Source organism: Amphiprion ocellaris, chromosome 9 (genome assembly GCF_022539595.1).
Source record: "Amphiprion ocellaris isolate individual 3 ecotype Okinawa chromosome 9, ASM2253959v1, whole genome shotgun sequence".
In the NCBI taxonomy this organism is placed as follows: Eukaryota; Metazoa; Chordata; class Actinopteri; family Pomacentridae; genus Amphiprion; species Amphiprion ocellaris.
Window position 1 is genome coordinate 13,012,930 of NC_072774.1, and position 15,602 is coordinate 13,028,531.

The following is a 15,602-nucleotide window of genomic DNA, read 5'->3' on the forward strand; positions in this document are numbered from 1 at the left end:
GATAGATAGATAGATAGATAGATAGATAGATAGATAGATAGATACTTTATTAATCCCAAGACAAATTCAAGAAAGAAAGGTCGAGCAATACAAACCCTCCAGCACAGAGACGTTCAGCCAAAATATCAGAAAATATCTCCAGAAGTTTGTGCAGTACTGGTATTCTCAATGCCGAGTCAAAAATAACACATACAAGGGATATATGAAGTATTGAAAAAAATTCAAGATTTGAATGTCAGTGATGATATGTACTGACAGTAGCTGCTTTGAGCTCCTACTGTTGGTTCTGTATTTAATTTTTTTTTTATTGAAAAGCAAATATCCCACTGTTCAACTCAGATGTAATGCAATTACCATAACACAATTTTGAATCATTTTACACTGATATTGCATTTGTGTGTACTCATTTCTGTTATATACTTTAAAGCATTGGCATAATCTGTCTAGATATTTAATGTTTCATTTGTACAGCATTTTAAAATTTTTGCTTCTCTTTTTGTGTCTTGACATATTTCACATTGAAAAGTACATATTATTCTGCTGTTTCAGCTATTTGTCTTGTTTATGCTGAGTGAAATATTTACATATAATGATGAATTCATCAGTAGGAAAGACTGTATAGGTCTTTGGCATTATTTTCATTACAAGTTTATTTGTTCCTTGTTCTTTGGAACTCTGTATAATTTCAAATAATTGTGCTGGAGAACTTTAGTTTATCATAAATCCCCAAGCGGATATTATGAAGTGACAATGCTGCAAGTCAAGTTATTACTTTTGCAGCACTTTTGAAGCTACAGATGTTGAAGTGCTTTTCAATAAAGAAATAAGATGATCTTTACAAATTTATCAAGTTTAAATATTAAAACCCTACAAAATTATGTATAATACTGTACCTGTGTAATTTAAATAGATAGGTTAAGACCCTGTAATGCACTAGATAATACAAACAGAATAAAGCTTCACAAGTAAAACTGTGGATTATTTTTTTTATTCCAAAAATATACAAATACACAAGTGTAGCAGTTTGCAAGGTAACAAACCTGCAAAGAGTACTACAGTGCAGAATCAAACTAAATTATCTGACATAAAATGCAGAAGTGATTTTCATAGAATCAAATGACAGAATATGCTGCAGTTATGACCACTCACCAATACTAGAAGACCACAGATTATGTTTTCTCATTTGTACCAGACGTAAACAGGTCACACAGATTACCAGGAACTGCAAATAATTTAAAGTGGCAAACTAGGCAGTTGCATTGAATGCATTAATGAATTTCATGTGCACAATTAGCATCATATAAAAAATAGATCTCTGGTGAATTACAGCAGATTTGTCTAACAAATGGTTTAGGCTGCATCCTACACTGTAAGAAACATTTTGGATTAATGAAAAAGACCTGAGTATCATTGGCAAGAACAGCTACATCAGAGAGGGACAGCCCATTCTGCATCGTCAGTCATTTTCGTCTTTGGTCTGGAATATCCATCTGGATTCTCAGCTCCAGGTGGGGTCATACTTGCTCCATCCTGGAGGCGGGGCTAAGTAGATCCTCCGTCCTCTAGAGATGAAGCTGACGACTCCTCTGTAACCTGCCCTCGGGACTCCAGACTTCAAGTCATCCATGACACCCAGGTTTTTGGCCATCATTTTGAAACTGTCCTTACTTGAGTATTGAAGGCGGAAAGGTCCAGGTCCTGTGAGCTGGCCCTGCTTCACAGCTTCATATGTCACCACGGGAGCACTGTAAACTTCCTTCTCAAAATTCTGTTTGTACGTCTCCTCCTTCAAGTAACTCAGGTCTAACTTGGTGAAAGGCACAAACTCGGTGTTCAGTTTAATGTAGCGCAGGTACTTGTCGAAAAACTGGCCCAGGCTCACGCCCTGCCGGCCAAAAGTCAAAGTCCGTGAGACCTCCGGGCGGATACAGGCACGGTCGCGGCGCTGCTCCGGCTGGCGCATCCAGTCATCCCAGAAGGAAGCGGGCCACTTGGGCTCCAGCTCATCCCACACCTCCCTGACCAGCATCCACCCGAGGCCTGGAAAGAAGTCGGTCCGGTAAAGCAGGTCAGCCTTGCCAGGATCCACGTAGCCATCCCTGCCATTGTCGTTCCAGGCCGACACACACCACAGGCTGGGGTCAGATTTCAGGAGTGGCAGCAAGGCTCGGAAATATTCAAAGAAGTCTGGTGCCACCTAGAGCGGGAGAAGAAGAATTCAGTTTACCCCAGTCAACAAGTCAAATCAAGTTTTTTTAAGGACATATGCATTGTTTTTTTTAATCACATACAGCTGCATGAACATTTAATTGGAGCCATGGGCCTATTGTAAAAGCAGTAACAGAGAACACATGTTTACCTCCAGGTCATCCTCTACAATCACGACAGAGGAATGAGAGAGCGTTCTGAACACTTGGTTGAGAGCCCAGCGGTAGTGTCTGGAGATCTTGTAGTAACCCTTAAACTTCTTGTGCTCTGGCCGCACCGCAATGTCTGATAAATCCGGCTGTTTCAGATGAGTGACTTTATCTCCATAGGAGCGGATCACCTCAGCCGTCTCTGCGTGCCCACAGTCCTGGCTCACTATGATGGGGAAGTGCTCTGCTGAAGGTCGGTGCTGCAGGAGTTTGTCCACGCAGCGCCTCACGGTGACCCTGTTGCAGGCAATGACCAGGATGGGAATGATGGGCTGCTCGGGGGCGACCGCCTTCACCTTGTTTCCGTTCGACGGCTCCCACAGCGATTGATGATTCTGGATCTGCAGGAGGATTTCTTTTTGCCTCTCCAGCTCTGCTTCGAAGGTGTCCGCCATCCGGAGCACATCTCCCACCACGTCGTCGGAAGGGATTTCCAGCGGTGCTCCCTGCTCCTGGCCTGCCTCCCCCGGCTGACCCGGCTGCGGCCTGCCCCACAACAGGAGCACCAGGATGGCGTTCCAGGTGACAAACAGGAAAGTGCCACAAAAAATGAGAGAGCCTCTTTTACGGAGCATGGCAAAGATAGGGAAGGTTCAGGAGGGGGAGGAGAGGTTCAGGAGGAAAGACGTGTCACAGTTTCAGACAACAGGAATGGGACGCGGGAAGGGCAGAGGGTGTCCTGTATCATCACAAGCACATGATTGGAGGTCTGACTGAGTGTCGCTGCAGAAAGTTGTAAAGACACAGCAGAGTGTCGGTGGACATATGATGAAGGGCAGGACTCATCCTGAGCCAACTTTGCAGACCTTCAACTTTTAAAATCGTCTTTCATCTGAAATAATTAGAACATCACATCAAAAAAAATGTGAAAATAAGAGGCAAAAGCTGCATTTCAGTTGAACTCATGCACATTTGGGTTCAGTATGAAGTTGCCCGAGTGATGATTCACCCAACTGATCGATTTTTTCCTATCACCTGTGGCTGCCTCGGCCTCAGGAGCCAAACTGCGCGTAAATCTGACTGAAAACCAGCAATAAGCACTAAGTTTCCTGTCCTGTCCTGCTGATTTACGTCGTCACACTGTACATAGTGTCGCTCTGAGGAGTAGCGTGTTGAAATTAGCTCTTACCCGGACACCACTTCTTCCTCCCATGTCTTCTCTGACACTCGCCACGAGTCAACCGACGGCTGGAGGCGTTTGGAGATCCGGAGCCGCCGTGGAGCTCCTCTCCGGCGAGTTTTCCCGGAGGTTAAATCAATTTAACGCCGTGGAGTTTTCTGCCGTTCTTCTCCGGTTTGGCTTCAGGAGGAGGAGGAGGAGAAGGAGAAGTAACACGACAGCTTCCTGGTCTGCGCAGACTCGGAAGTCCCGCCCTAACTGTCACCTTGACAAGTTACACAACACTTTGACGTGCAGCTCTCCGTCGCTGCGGAGCTAATTAAACACAGCAGCCCCGCAAATGTCTCTGCACATCTACTGTGAGCTTCTACACCACCGAGGCTGAAAGGGAGGCTGAGAAAAAAAAGAAAGTATTTAAAATGTGATTTTAATTCAATATAGCCGATATCTGTTGTTCTGTTTGAGCTGCAGAGAGGTGCATGATTTACATGGGCCTCAGGGGGGGAAAGGCAAATAAAGGAAAGGATTATTTGTTTCCTTCTGACTGCCAGATAACAAACAACATCTGACAAAGAACCTCTCTCTCTCTCTCTCTCTCTCTCTCTATCTTAATATGTATATGTATATACAAGTGAGGTGAGTTTTACAGCAGGCTTGACTTGAAAAAGATATTAGACCTATTGAACAAAGCATGTTTAAAATAAATAAAAAGAGAAAAATGTCAATCAAACTGTGTATTTTTCCTAAATTATTCCCTCATTGCTCTAATTGCTCTAATATTTAGGATTTCTTGATCATACTGATTGATGTTCCACCAGAAAAAGGGCACCATAATAATAAATAGCATAATAAAATGTGATGTTTAAGAAAAAAATTGGAGTCGCTCTTCACTTCTCACTGCAGCATCTGGCTTGTCAATGAAATACACATTGAATGATAGTGTGTGTGTGTATATATATATATACACACACACACACACACACACACTACCATTCAAACATTTGGGGTCACTTAGAAATGTCCTTCTTTTTGAAAGAAAAGCAGTTTTTTTCAATGAAGATAACATTAAATCAATCATAAATATGGTCTAGACATTGTGGTAAATGACTATTCTAGCTGGAAACGGCTGATTTTGAATGGAATATCTACATAGGTGTACAGAGGAACATTTCCAGCAACCATCGCTCCTGTGTTTTATATATATATATGCAGTACATATATGGGTCACCCAGACAATGTCATGTTTTCCATGAAAACTCAGACATTTATTCATGTGCTAACATAATTGCACAAGGGTTTTCTAACCATCAATTAGCCTTTCAACACGATTAGCTAACATGATGTAGCATTAGAACAATCAGGCATGAAATTTTGAGCACCTGCCTAATATTGTGTTGGTCTCCTTTATGCTGCTAAAACTCCTCTGATCCAGTAGGGCATGGACTCAGAACATCTGGGGATGTGTACTTGTCAAACATCCACATGAATGTCAGGACTAAAGGTTTCCCAGCAGAACATTGCATAATGCAAGATGATCGATGTTATTCACTTCGCCTGTCAGTGGTCATAATGTTGTGGCTGATCGGTGTGTAAAAAAGCCTATTGGAAATTTTCCTCTTTTATTGTTTTTCCACCACTGAATCGTGGCCAATTTAATTTGACTTTTTTTTCTTGCCAAGAATTCACAAAAAAAAGACTATTTCATGTCATGCTGTGTCTTTCATGAGACAGATTTTTTTTTTTTTTTTTTTTTTTTACAAAGTAACAACAATTAGTTAAAAATACAGAATAAGTGATTCCTTAAGTAACAGCACCCTTTAAGTTTCTATAGAAGATGCAACTTTGACCACAAATCCAAAATTGAACTGTGTGGTCTCAATCAGTCTTGCACATCTGGACTCTGCAATTTTATCTCATTCTTCTTTGTAAAACTGCTCCAGCCCAGTCAGTTTACACAGCTATCATGAGTGAACAGCCCTTTTCTAATCCAGCCACAAACTGTCAATTTGACAGCCACTCCAGAACATTTTGTCTGTAAGCCAACAAAACATTGACCAAATCAATATCAATATGTAAATGAGTTAGTTCCCCTAAATTCCCTCAGTTCTGGTGTTTCTTTTTTTTCCTTCTGCAAACTTATTTTATACAGTGTTTTTAATGTGTAGCTTTGGCTCATTTTTTTTGTGGAAGACACATTTTCTTCCAAGTCACAGCTTTCTTCCAGACTGTCTCAGTTTATCTTGCAAGATTTTTCCATACTTCGGTTCATTCATTTTTCCGTCTGCCTTTACAAGCCTTCCAGGGCCTGTTACTTCCAAATATCCCCACATCATGATGCTACCACCACCATGCTTAACTGTGATGATGGTGTGTTAATGTTGACTTAGTTTTTGGTGTCTCATCTGATGGTCCAGGAGAAGAGATCCTGCAGAGTGTTTCAGTGAATACCTGACCAAAAGGCAACAGATCCATAGTTTATTTATGATTTCAACACAGAAAATTATGTCTGTGTATGTCAGTAATGCATCTAACTAGACAGTTATGGTACAGAGGCATATTTCTGTGTCTAAGATAATTTTGTCACTTGTCCACTTGCCAGTTTAGTGATTTTTACAATCATTTTGTGTCCCTTTGTGATTATTTTGTGGCAGGTTTTTTGTTCTTGCAGTTATTTTGTCTCTGTTATTGTTTCTCACTACTGCGTCTATGATTGTGTTGTGTCTTATGCAGTCATTTTGCATGTCTTTGCATTTGTTCTGTCTCTGTTGTGTCACTTTGGGGTTGTTTTGCATCTCTTTGCGATCATTTTATGTATCTCTGCAGGTCATTTTGTGTTCATTTCTGCTCTAAAAGCAGAAGGCAAAAAAATTGCAACATTTTGCATGAATCTTTTTTTTTTTACTTACTGCAACTTGTAATGAAATTATGTTTAACCAACAAACTATGTTGAATTAGGGGAATAAGTCTTTGCCCTACAATCTGTGTAATTTTAATTCCCCAATTACTTATTAACTGGTAGCAGAAACACAAGTTTTAAGGGGATTGAAATCCTGAACTCAAGGTGGAGACGTTTTCAGGCAAGTTTAAGTACTTTGCTGCAACTTGAATTTTGTTTTAAATCAATCAGCGCAGGAATATAAGTTTGAATTAATCACAATATTCATTTGGTGTAAATATAATATCAACACAACTCATCAAAACATGTTTGTAACTCAAGAAGTTTATCTTAATCAATAAATTTGGACTTTTAACTTGCAACCATGCTTTTTATTATTTTTTTTTAATAGTGGTAACAGGTACGCTAAAATATTTTTTGGAGTGAACTCAATTTGATTTATTTCTTGCACAAAAAATAGAAAATGTAATGACCTTGAAGTGGCACTGAATATTTGTGGGGGTCTTTATTAGGTTTAATTATTCCACCACATTTGTGCAGTTTTTCTAGATGTCTTCAGTTTTTGTACGATGTTCTGAAGGAAACGTTTGCATCAAGCTTCTTTGAAAAACATGCAGACCAACCTCAAAAATAAAGGTTTGACCAACAGTAACATATCAGTGGGCCTAGAATACTTCAGAATGTAGGATTACAAGCAATATCTGTGTTTATTTCTCATACGTGTCTTTACAGTGAATGGAAAAGTGCACTATAAAACCAAATGCTGTTTTCCTGTTTCGGCAGGTTGAAGTCCAGTTGTGTTGCGTATTGTGAAAGCTGTGTAAAAGTCAACAAAAGATGTTGGGTCACAGTGTGTATTTTTGGAGCCGAGGCCTTGGACTCAGTCAGGTCTGTCCTCTGTGATGTTTTGTCCACCGTTGTCTTTGGAGGAAGTGTGGATGTGTACATTTGCCTAAAAGGAGAAAGCAGAACATGTTTTTTTCATGCATGGAAACGGTTGCATAATTAAAATCAAGAGTCATGCTGCTCACCTGCAGGGCATCTTTTCTGGCGTTTTCCTCATCCAGCAGGTGTTGTTGCGCATCCTGAAGGCTGTTATTGGAACCGCACAGCACCGCCAGTTTATAGAGTATCATTTCTGACACCAGAGAAGTCAAAGATAAGCAATTTCTCTTCAGTGTTGACCATCCAGACAACACGAAGGACGGGATATGTCCTGTTACCAAACGCGGAGAAGTCACGGACAGCTTCACCACGCCAGCTGGGAGTTCACTCGTGTCCTGAACAAATATTATCCTACAGATATGTGCAGCGCATGATTCGTATTTCATCATGTGGATTATTTTGGAGCATTTATCTCTTCCAGGCAGGTTAGGTGTCAGTCTGCGCGCCAGCTGGCCCTTTTGGACACCAGGCGGTGCTGAGTGCGCGTCCCCTGGGGGTTGCGAAAGTTTTGGAAAACATAATTTATTCGCCTCCCTGGGGTCTTTCGCTCTCGGTATTTTACCACCTACTTTGTACGCAACGGCCAGCCTCCCTCCCACCACGACACATCGGGGAAAAGCTTCCCACGTAGCGCTCCGCGGTGACCCGGTGCGCTCAGCCGTGGAGTCGCGCAGCGTGCCGGCGGACAGTCCGAGGCTGTAGGCGGAGGCTGCAGGCCGCTTGGTCGGCGGGTTCCTGGTCCAGATATTCCCCCGACACCGGAGAACCGCGGACAGGGCAGAGGCGGACGGAGTGGAGGCCATAGCTGTTCGATAGGGTCCACGGTTCTCCTGCTGGGGTTCTGATATTCAGCCTCTGTCCGAACAGCCACATTGCAGGCTAAAGGTCCATTTGCGGGAGGAGCGGACCAGAGCAGGGTGGGGGGGTCTCCTATGGCCCACCGACTATATTTGCCCCAGCAGCGGCAGAGGGGGCACAGGCGGGTGTGTCTTTAAGGCACCAACAGTGACGGTGCGCAAAAACGCACCGAGTGACAGTGAAGTATGATACACGAGTGTTACCTAAATACTTTAGTTTATCTGTTCTCAAAGTAGCCACTGAGTGAATATGAAAGTTTAGAATTGACATACAGATGTTACCTGTTTTCTTATTTTACAGTACAAGTTATTATCAGACGTGCACAGACTAACACATGGGCAGTTCATATTTTGGCTGTTTGGTCAGTTCAAAATAGTCCAGGAGAAGAAATAATGTCTAAGGGGAGAAAAATCCACCTGTAGACAAGACATTCATTGTTTCAGCATGAAAAATTCTGTCTCTGACAATAATGTATCAGACTACTGCCAGCTACGGTTCAATAAAATGTGTTTGCATCTAAGAAAATTTTGTGTCTTTGGAATCATTTTGTGTCATACAAATTTTTTTTTTTTTTGCATTTTTGCACCTCTTTGTTGTCATTTTATGTCTTTTGTGGATGTCTTTTATCTTTGGAATTATTTTGAGTTAGGGGAATAAGTTTTTAATCGAAATTTCAATTTATCAATTACTTAACTCTTTGGAATAATTTTGTGTCTGCAATTATTGTGTGTCACTGTGCTCGTTTTGTCTCTGCAGTTATGTAGTGTCTCTCGCTAATTTTTTTGGTTGATTTGAGGGCAATTTCTATATTTGTGGTTATTTTATTTACTTTGCAGTTGTGTTGGGTGTCTTTGCTGTCATTTTTGTCCCTGTTGTTTGTGTGTCTGTGGTTATTTTGTGTCTGTTCATGGTCATTTTGTGGTTGTTTTGTGGCCATTTTTTGCTTTTTTGAGACTGTGTTGTGTTTCTTTGCAGTCATTTTGTCCCTGTTGTTGTTTGTGGTCATTTTGCGGTTGCTTTGTGTGTCTTTGTGGTCATTCTGTGTCTCTTTGCAGTTCTTTTGTCTCTGTTGTTGCTTTGTGTCTCTTTGTGGGCAATTTATGTTAGTTTGTGGTCATTTTGTGTCTCTTTGCTGTAATTTTTCATCTGTTTCACAAGAACATACTTTTAAAGTCTTCACAGAGAGGATTTTTTTTTTTTTTTAATTTAAAAATTCCATAGATCTAAATAATACTTTCATACATTTTCATCATGTTTTTAAGAAAAAATGTAAATCAGGCTGCTTTGGCGGTCAAATTTCGCCAAGAAAAAAAATGGAAAATGTGTATGAAAGTGCAGCTCAAGTGGAGATTTCTAGATTGAATAGAGAAAAAATAATTTTGTAGTGTGTCCTTTTCTTGTCCTTACAGTGTGTCTGTAAACAGACTGCATTTCTTTACAGTCAAAATTTTTAATTTTGTTGACATATTACACCGGGGTCTATACCGAGAGGATTTTAGATATTTCTTTTTATCACTCCAGAAATCTGATAATACTGTCAACAGCCAGAAAGAAAACAAAATGTTTGCCATGTTTTTGGGCATAAAATGTCTAGTAAATGACATTGTGACTGATACATAAAGAAATACTTCTGTTAAGACCCTCAGAATATAAGACTGGATTAGTGGAGATTTCTGGATCAGATTTAAATGCAGCAGAGTACAATTACTTGAGGGTCATTCTATTAAAAAGAATCAACCTTCATACTAGGAATATTCTCAGAATTTGAGACCCTTGAAGTACATCAGGGTGGGTTGGAATATTATGCTTTTTCCAGCAAATTAACAGAAAACACATCCAGGGTAGTAATGCTTGTTGTGGCTTTATGTCATTGACATTAAAACGGTGCAGTTTCCCTGTTAAAACTATTGATGTTCAAAGTTGGTTAGAAAATGTTAGATTTAGTCTTGACATTGCGAGACCTTGAGTGGACGTAAAAATGATTTGGTTGCAGTTTTTAAGGAATCTCAAAATTTTTTTTGTTTTTTTTTAAATCTGAAAATCTCCTGTACTTCTGAAGATATGAGGGCTCAAAAATGCTACAAAAAGTGTGAAATGTGGACCCATCCCATATGTACTTCAGCAGTGGGGAAATGGAAAAAAGTATTTTTAGTGTTAAGGTAAAATGCTGCATGGCTTAATTAAATATACTTCTGTTATTGTACATTTAAAAACAGCTGATTCTGAGGATCACAGGTGGGGTTTTTCACATTTGGCTCCTTTTATATTGAGTAACATCCACTTAGATTTAAAAATGTAGGCCATGTATTGCAGTATGTCAGATATAAGTTTTACAGTTAGTACAATAACTGGAGTTCAATTTAAAAAAAGAAAGTCTGACTTTATAAGTACTTGGTTACAGATTGGATGATAAATTATCTTATAAAACTCATACTGGGAAACTTAAGTTAGACTTTTTTTTTTTTTTTTTTTTTAAGAAATAAGCAGAGTCTCTTGTTCAGCAGAGGGTTGCAGATTGTGCAGGCAACAATTTTATCACTGTATTACAGGTGGCAGTTTAATGATGTTACTCTGTGAAAGGAAAGCCGGCATTTACCAAAAGTGTTTTTTTAAATTCACAAGTCTATCCAAAATAAATTCATAAAAATAAAATCATCTATTACCAATTTCAAGGCTTACAACACTGCTGTCTTATGTGGAACTTCCTTAATTAAACAAGTTTTAACCATAAAACAGTTTAAACAGCTTGTACTGAATGATGTTAAATTGAATGAAAGCTCCTGTTTTTCTTAATGTCTGCTTTGTATTGTGAAATGTGAAAATTCATTGTGGCGCAATCAAGGTACTGTTGTGAGTTAAACAAAGGATATCATCATCATTTACTTCCTGATGTATTTCTGAAGAGCAGGCATTTTAAAAAAACGTCACGTATTTGTCACATATTTGATTTGTAAGCCAAAGTGACACTGCAAAACAAGCTCAGGCCTGTGGCTTTACTAACTATTTACTATGTTGTTTTAAACGTACGTCTGCAAATGATCAAATCCAGTCCCACAAGGCAAACAATGGGATGTCTATAAAAGCCTCAACGGTGATACATGATCTAAAAATTTCTGGTGTGGGGAAGGTACAAGGTTACAAATGATTGTATTTACTTCTTCATTCATCATGAGTAGAATTCATTCATTCAGTCACTGATATTTTTGCTGCTCAGACACATACAGGCTGAAATTTGACTGTGGTCATTTACTTCTCTGTCATCCCTGCTGTTTGCTGTGGACATTCCTTTACATCAAGCAGTTCAACAGCGTGTCAAAAACAATCACATATCCAGAAAAAATGCCAAGGAGGGAAAGACACACACGCCGTCGAACAGGTTTGTCAGCCTGAAGAACCGAGACACACAGCTGACGAGAAATTACTCAACCTGCCCTGTTGGCAGATGTGTTTACACCACTAGAGGGTATCAGGTGTCTGAGGAAGACATGCAGGTTTAATAGAGAAAATCGAAACAAATCTGTTTTGACTTATGAGAGGAGAAGCTCTGTACAATGAAATCAGCAGTGGTTAAAAGCAAGCTTTGCTCTAAAGAAATGTGTGACATTAAATGGAGACAACAGAAAGCAACGAGCTTTAAATGTCTCAAACAGGCTTTATTTGATGATATGATGTGAAATCAAGTCAATTCTTATACAAATATATAAATCATCTATGGGTATGTACAGTGACTATAAACACAGTTTGTCAGAACTAGAGACCCTGAACTGGTTAATGAGACAATCCAAGTATACCGACGGCTTTTTGTCACAGAGTTTAGTGCATTTAAAGATTTACAGTTTATTAATCTTTATCCACTCAGGCTTTCACAGTAATCACGAGCATGGTCAGAAAAATATCAAAAACAAAAGGCAGGTCTGCTCTGTTTCTTTTGTGTGCAACAACATAGAGTCAAACCTGTCTGTTCAAAAAATGCTGCTGTCCTTGTTGTCCTTCATTTCTTCGCAAAGCTTCATGTGAAAAAGCTGGAATATGCTTTGATTTTCCTTCTCCGAGAGCAAAAAACAAAGTGGCTGAATGTTCACAGAAGTGTCTCCAGTGATATTTCCTCTCTGCCCAGTCAGGGTCTCGTGTTCGGAGTGAATGTGCTGCCGTTTCCTGAGGGAGGGCGTATCGTTTGGTTGCCTGGTCCCGGAGGCCGAACAACCACATTCGGTATGATGACAAAGGCCAGAATCCCCACCAGCATGAGCACCACGGTGATGGTGATGATGGACCCCACCACAGCGTAGTAGCACTGATCCGAGCGGAACAACCTCCGCAGGCGGCCCCTCACCCTGTTGGGAGGTCGGCCCACGTCCACCACAGTGGTTGGAGCTATTCCCTGCTCCATCGTGCTCAGGTTGAGGTCACCACCTGCTGCCGCCTGGACCTCCTGACTCTTCTTTGGCAGCGTGAGGAAGCTCGGCTTGGTCGGGCTGTTGGGAGGAGGGTTCTTCAGCATCAGCTTCCCCTGGCTGCGCTTGAAGCGGATGGACAGAGCCCTCTGCATGTCTGGTGGGAGTTTCCCTATGATGTCCTCGTTGTTGCCCAGGCGAGGCAGGTCCTGGCCATGGGGCAGCTCGGTCAGCTCACGGCACACTGGGCAGGACAGGGTCTTGAGCTCAGGCGAGACCACGTTGATGCGAGCGAGGCACTCCAGACAGAAAGTGTGTCCACATGCCAGCAGTTTGGGGGTCTTGAAGACGTTATCGTAAGAGCAGAAGCACACGGCACACTCAGTGTCTTCCACGTCATCTTCAGGGGGCTTTCTGCGGTCGTTCTCCCCCTCTTTCCTGTCTCGTCTCCGGGCCTCCTCACTCCTCCCACGCTGCCTCCTCTCTCCATGGTGCCGATCTCGATCCCTCCTTCTCCCTCTGTCAGACCTCTCCGACTCAGTGCTCCTTGACCTCCTCACCTTTGCTGGTTTCTCTTTCTTTAAGTGGTCCTCCTTGCTGTTCCTGCTATTCTGGTTGAGTTTGGGTTTGACGTTGGGGGCCAGTCTGGCTCCTTGGCTCCCTTCGGGTCTATGCGCTTCCCCGTCATCACTCATGTTGGAGGAATGATGCTAGAGGTAGAGTGCCAGCTGGAGTTTGATTCCCAGTTTCCCTGTGGAAAAATAAAGCTTGTGTGAGTTTATTGGCTCACAGAAACCAGTAGAGCAGGAAACAAGCTGTAGGAATTTACCTGTTCCGCCAGCACTGCTGCTTCACAGTGATGAAGCAATCATGTCTAATCTCCTGCTATCTAACATCTCTATTGTTTTGCTTTATGCAACAAGCATGTGCTGCTTGATAATGAGTTGCTCTATTTGTTTAGTAGGTTTTCCTGCATAGTAATCATCAAACAACATGTGCTGGGAGTGTTGCAAAAAGGTTTTTTCCCTGCTGTCTCAGTAGGTGAAACCTATAAAACTAAATGTGATACTGGTTTGTGCCACAACTTGTTTTAAAACCTTATAAAAAACATTCCATCATTCCTCATTTGTTTCTAACCTGTGGGAAGCTCACAATTTCCATTTTAGCAACTCATTCCTTTAAAAGTCAAAAAACCCATGTGTCCATACAATCGAAAGGAAAGAGCAGCAGAGACAAAGAAAAAGAAGGAAAAGTAAACAGAGTTTGCGCGCACACACACACACACACTGACCTGCTGAGGTAGATGAATGTCGGAACGTCGTCGGCGTTGATCTGACAGGTCAAATAATCCTGCTGTGTATCAGCGCAGCAACACCTGCACATCACCAAACTTCATGGCTATAAAACCCTCTAAAATCTGAACCGTTTGTCCTTCCTGCCCTCCTCTGTTCTTATCTTTCCTCTTATATCTTGTTTTCTAATTGTGGGCTCGGCAATGCCTCCTCTGAAACCTCCTCCTCCTCGCTGCCTCTCACCCTCCCCTTTCTCGTCAGACCAGTTGAACCAGCTGTATGAATCCAGTGCCTTTTTTTCTGTGTCAGTGTGTGGAATATGTAGATAACCAGGCCATTTCCTTAGATAATTCTCATCTGTCCACCCCTGCAGAAAGAGTCTGGCATGGTGGTATCACTTCAGTGGCAGCTGGACATTCTCATTATTCAGAATTAAAGTAATATCTTTCATCACATTAAGTTTAACTGAGCTTATTAGAACAGCAACCAGTGGCATGATGGCTCACATGGTAGAAGCACATCAGTCTTATCTGTGTGGTTTATACAGATTAAGATGACAAACAACAGTTACTGTACAGAAAATTCCAGCCATTGCTTTAAAAGAACAACAGTGCAGTTCTGTCAACACTGTCCATATCACATCTCATACCTGTCATACCTCCACTGCTGTCTTGTCTCTGTGGGTTCAGCTTAACCTTGCCTCACTAGTTCCTCCCTTTGCACCTGCACAGACTAAGATATTAACTCATGACTCCATTTCAAGGCCAGCATTGATTTAAATATGTGAGATTAAATATTAACTGCATTAAAAACACAGAATTGTTTTGTTTTCTTTGTCAAATGGCACTTTTGACAATGGAAGCTGCGTCACGCTTTATATAACTACAATAGTTCCTGCCTTGCAACTGTATCCCTCCACCAAACAGAAATGTTGCAGTTTACATCCATCAGAAGACTTTAAAGAAATTTGATAAATATGAATTAAGTGTAGTTTTACTTTCCGATAAATTCTAAGACAGGTGTAGGCCATGACTGTAGGCAGCACTTCAAATATGGATGCTGCTGCAAAGAAGCAGCAAACTGACACCATGTCTAAAAAGAAGTCAATGTGGCTGCATTAGGCTCAAATAGACAACCAAAAAGTGGAACGTAAACTCTGCAAACAGCAGTATGTGTATCATAGCTCAAAAAACAACATGGCAGATTATCTAAAAACAGCTGCTATCTTTTAGCGTTATATTTCTTTATATAGTATATAGTTCATGTTCTGAATCACTAGTTAATATAGCTCTATTTTCAGAAATAAAATTAATATGTGCCGCTTTTTATGTCCACTTACAATATAGTTATCTCATAAGGCTGCAGACAGAACACACTCAGTGATCTGTGGCTCACTTAGTTGATCTACAGATGACGAGCAGAATTTTTTCTCTGTGAATAGTCAACTGATGGAAGAGTAGGTTCAACTTCAGTCCACCAAGATTTTCTTTCGCACTAAAATTTCTCAGTTAGGCCCAAAATTTGTTTTGTGAAGTCACCATTACCTTTGACCACCAAATTTTAATCAGCTAAGTCTATATTAACATTTGCACCAAATTTGAGAACATTTTCTCTAGGTGTTCTTGAGGAATCACATCCATGACAATGTGACGTGCGTAGACATACAAGTGGAAAACATAA

General features: G+C 40.9%; 3 protein-coding genes across 3 annotated transcripts; all 3 read right to left on the reverse strand.

Annotated features, from left to right (window-relative positions):
* Positions 1–972: 972 nt before the first annotated feature.
* mgat1a (alpha-1,3-mannosyl-glycoprotein 2-beta-N-acetylglucosaminyltransferase a) lies at positions 973–3,761 on the reverse strand. Its single transcript, XM_023286195.3, has 3 exons — positions 3,547–3,761; positions 2,360–3,249; positions 973–2,197 (listed from the first exon to the last, which is right to left on the reverse strand). The coding sequence occupies exons 2-3, from the start codon at positions 2,990–2,992 to the stop codon at positions 1,499–1,501; spliced, it is 1,332 nt and encodes a 443-aa protein (XP_023141963.1). The 5' UTR covers positions 2,993–3,249; positions 3,547–3,761; the 3' UTR covers positions 973–1,498.
* Positions 3,762–6,913: 3,152 nt separating this feature from the next.
* On the reverse strand, positions 6,914–8,350 carry LOC111579095 (uncharacterized). The gene is made up of 2 exons (XM_023286215.3): positions 7,465–8,350; positions 6,914–7,385 (listed from the first exon to the last, which is right to left on the reverse strand). Exons 1-2 carry the CDS (start codon positions 8,179–8,181, stop codon positions 7,314–7,316), a joined length of 789 nt encoding a protein of 262 aa, XP_023141983.2. The 5' UTR covers positions 8,182–8,350; the 3' UTR covers positions 6,914–7,313.
* A 3,518-nt stretch (positions 8,351–11,868) lies between these two features.
* On the reverse strand, positions 11,869–14,383 carry rnf183 (ring finger protein 183). The gene is made up of 2 exons (XM_023286211.3): positions 13,922–14,383; positions 11,869–13,381 (listed from the first exon to the last, which is right to left on the reverse strand). The coding sequence occupies exon 2, from the start codon at positions 13,323–13,325 to the stop codon at positions 12,354–12,356; it is 972 nt and encodes a 323-aa protein (XP_023141979.1). The 5' UTR covers positions 13,326–13,381; positions 13,922–14,383; the 3' UTR covers positions 11,869–12,353.
* Between the last annotated feature and the right edge of the window lie 1,219 nt (positions 14,384–15,602).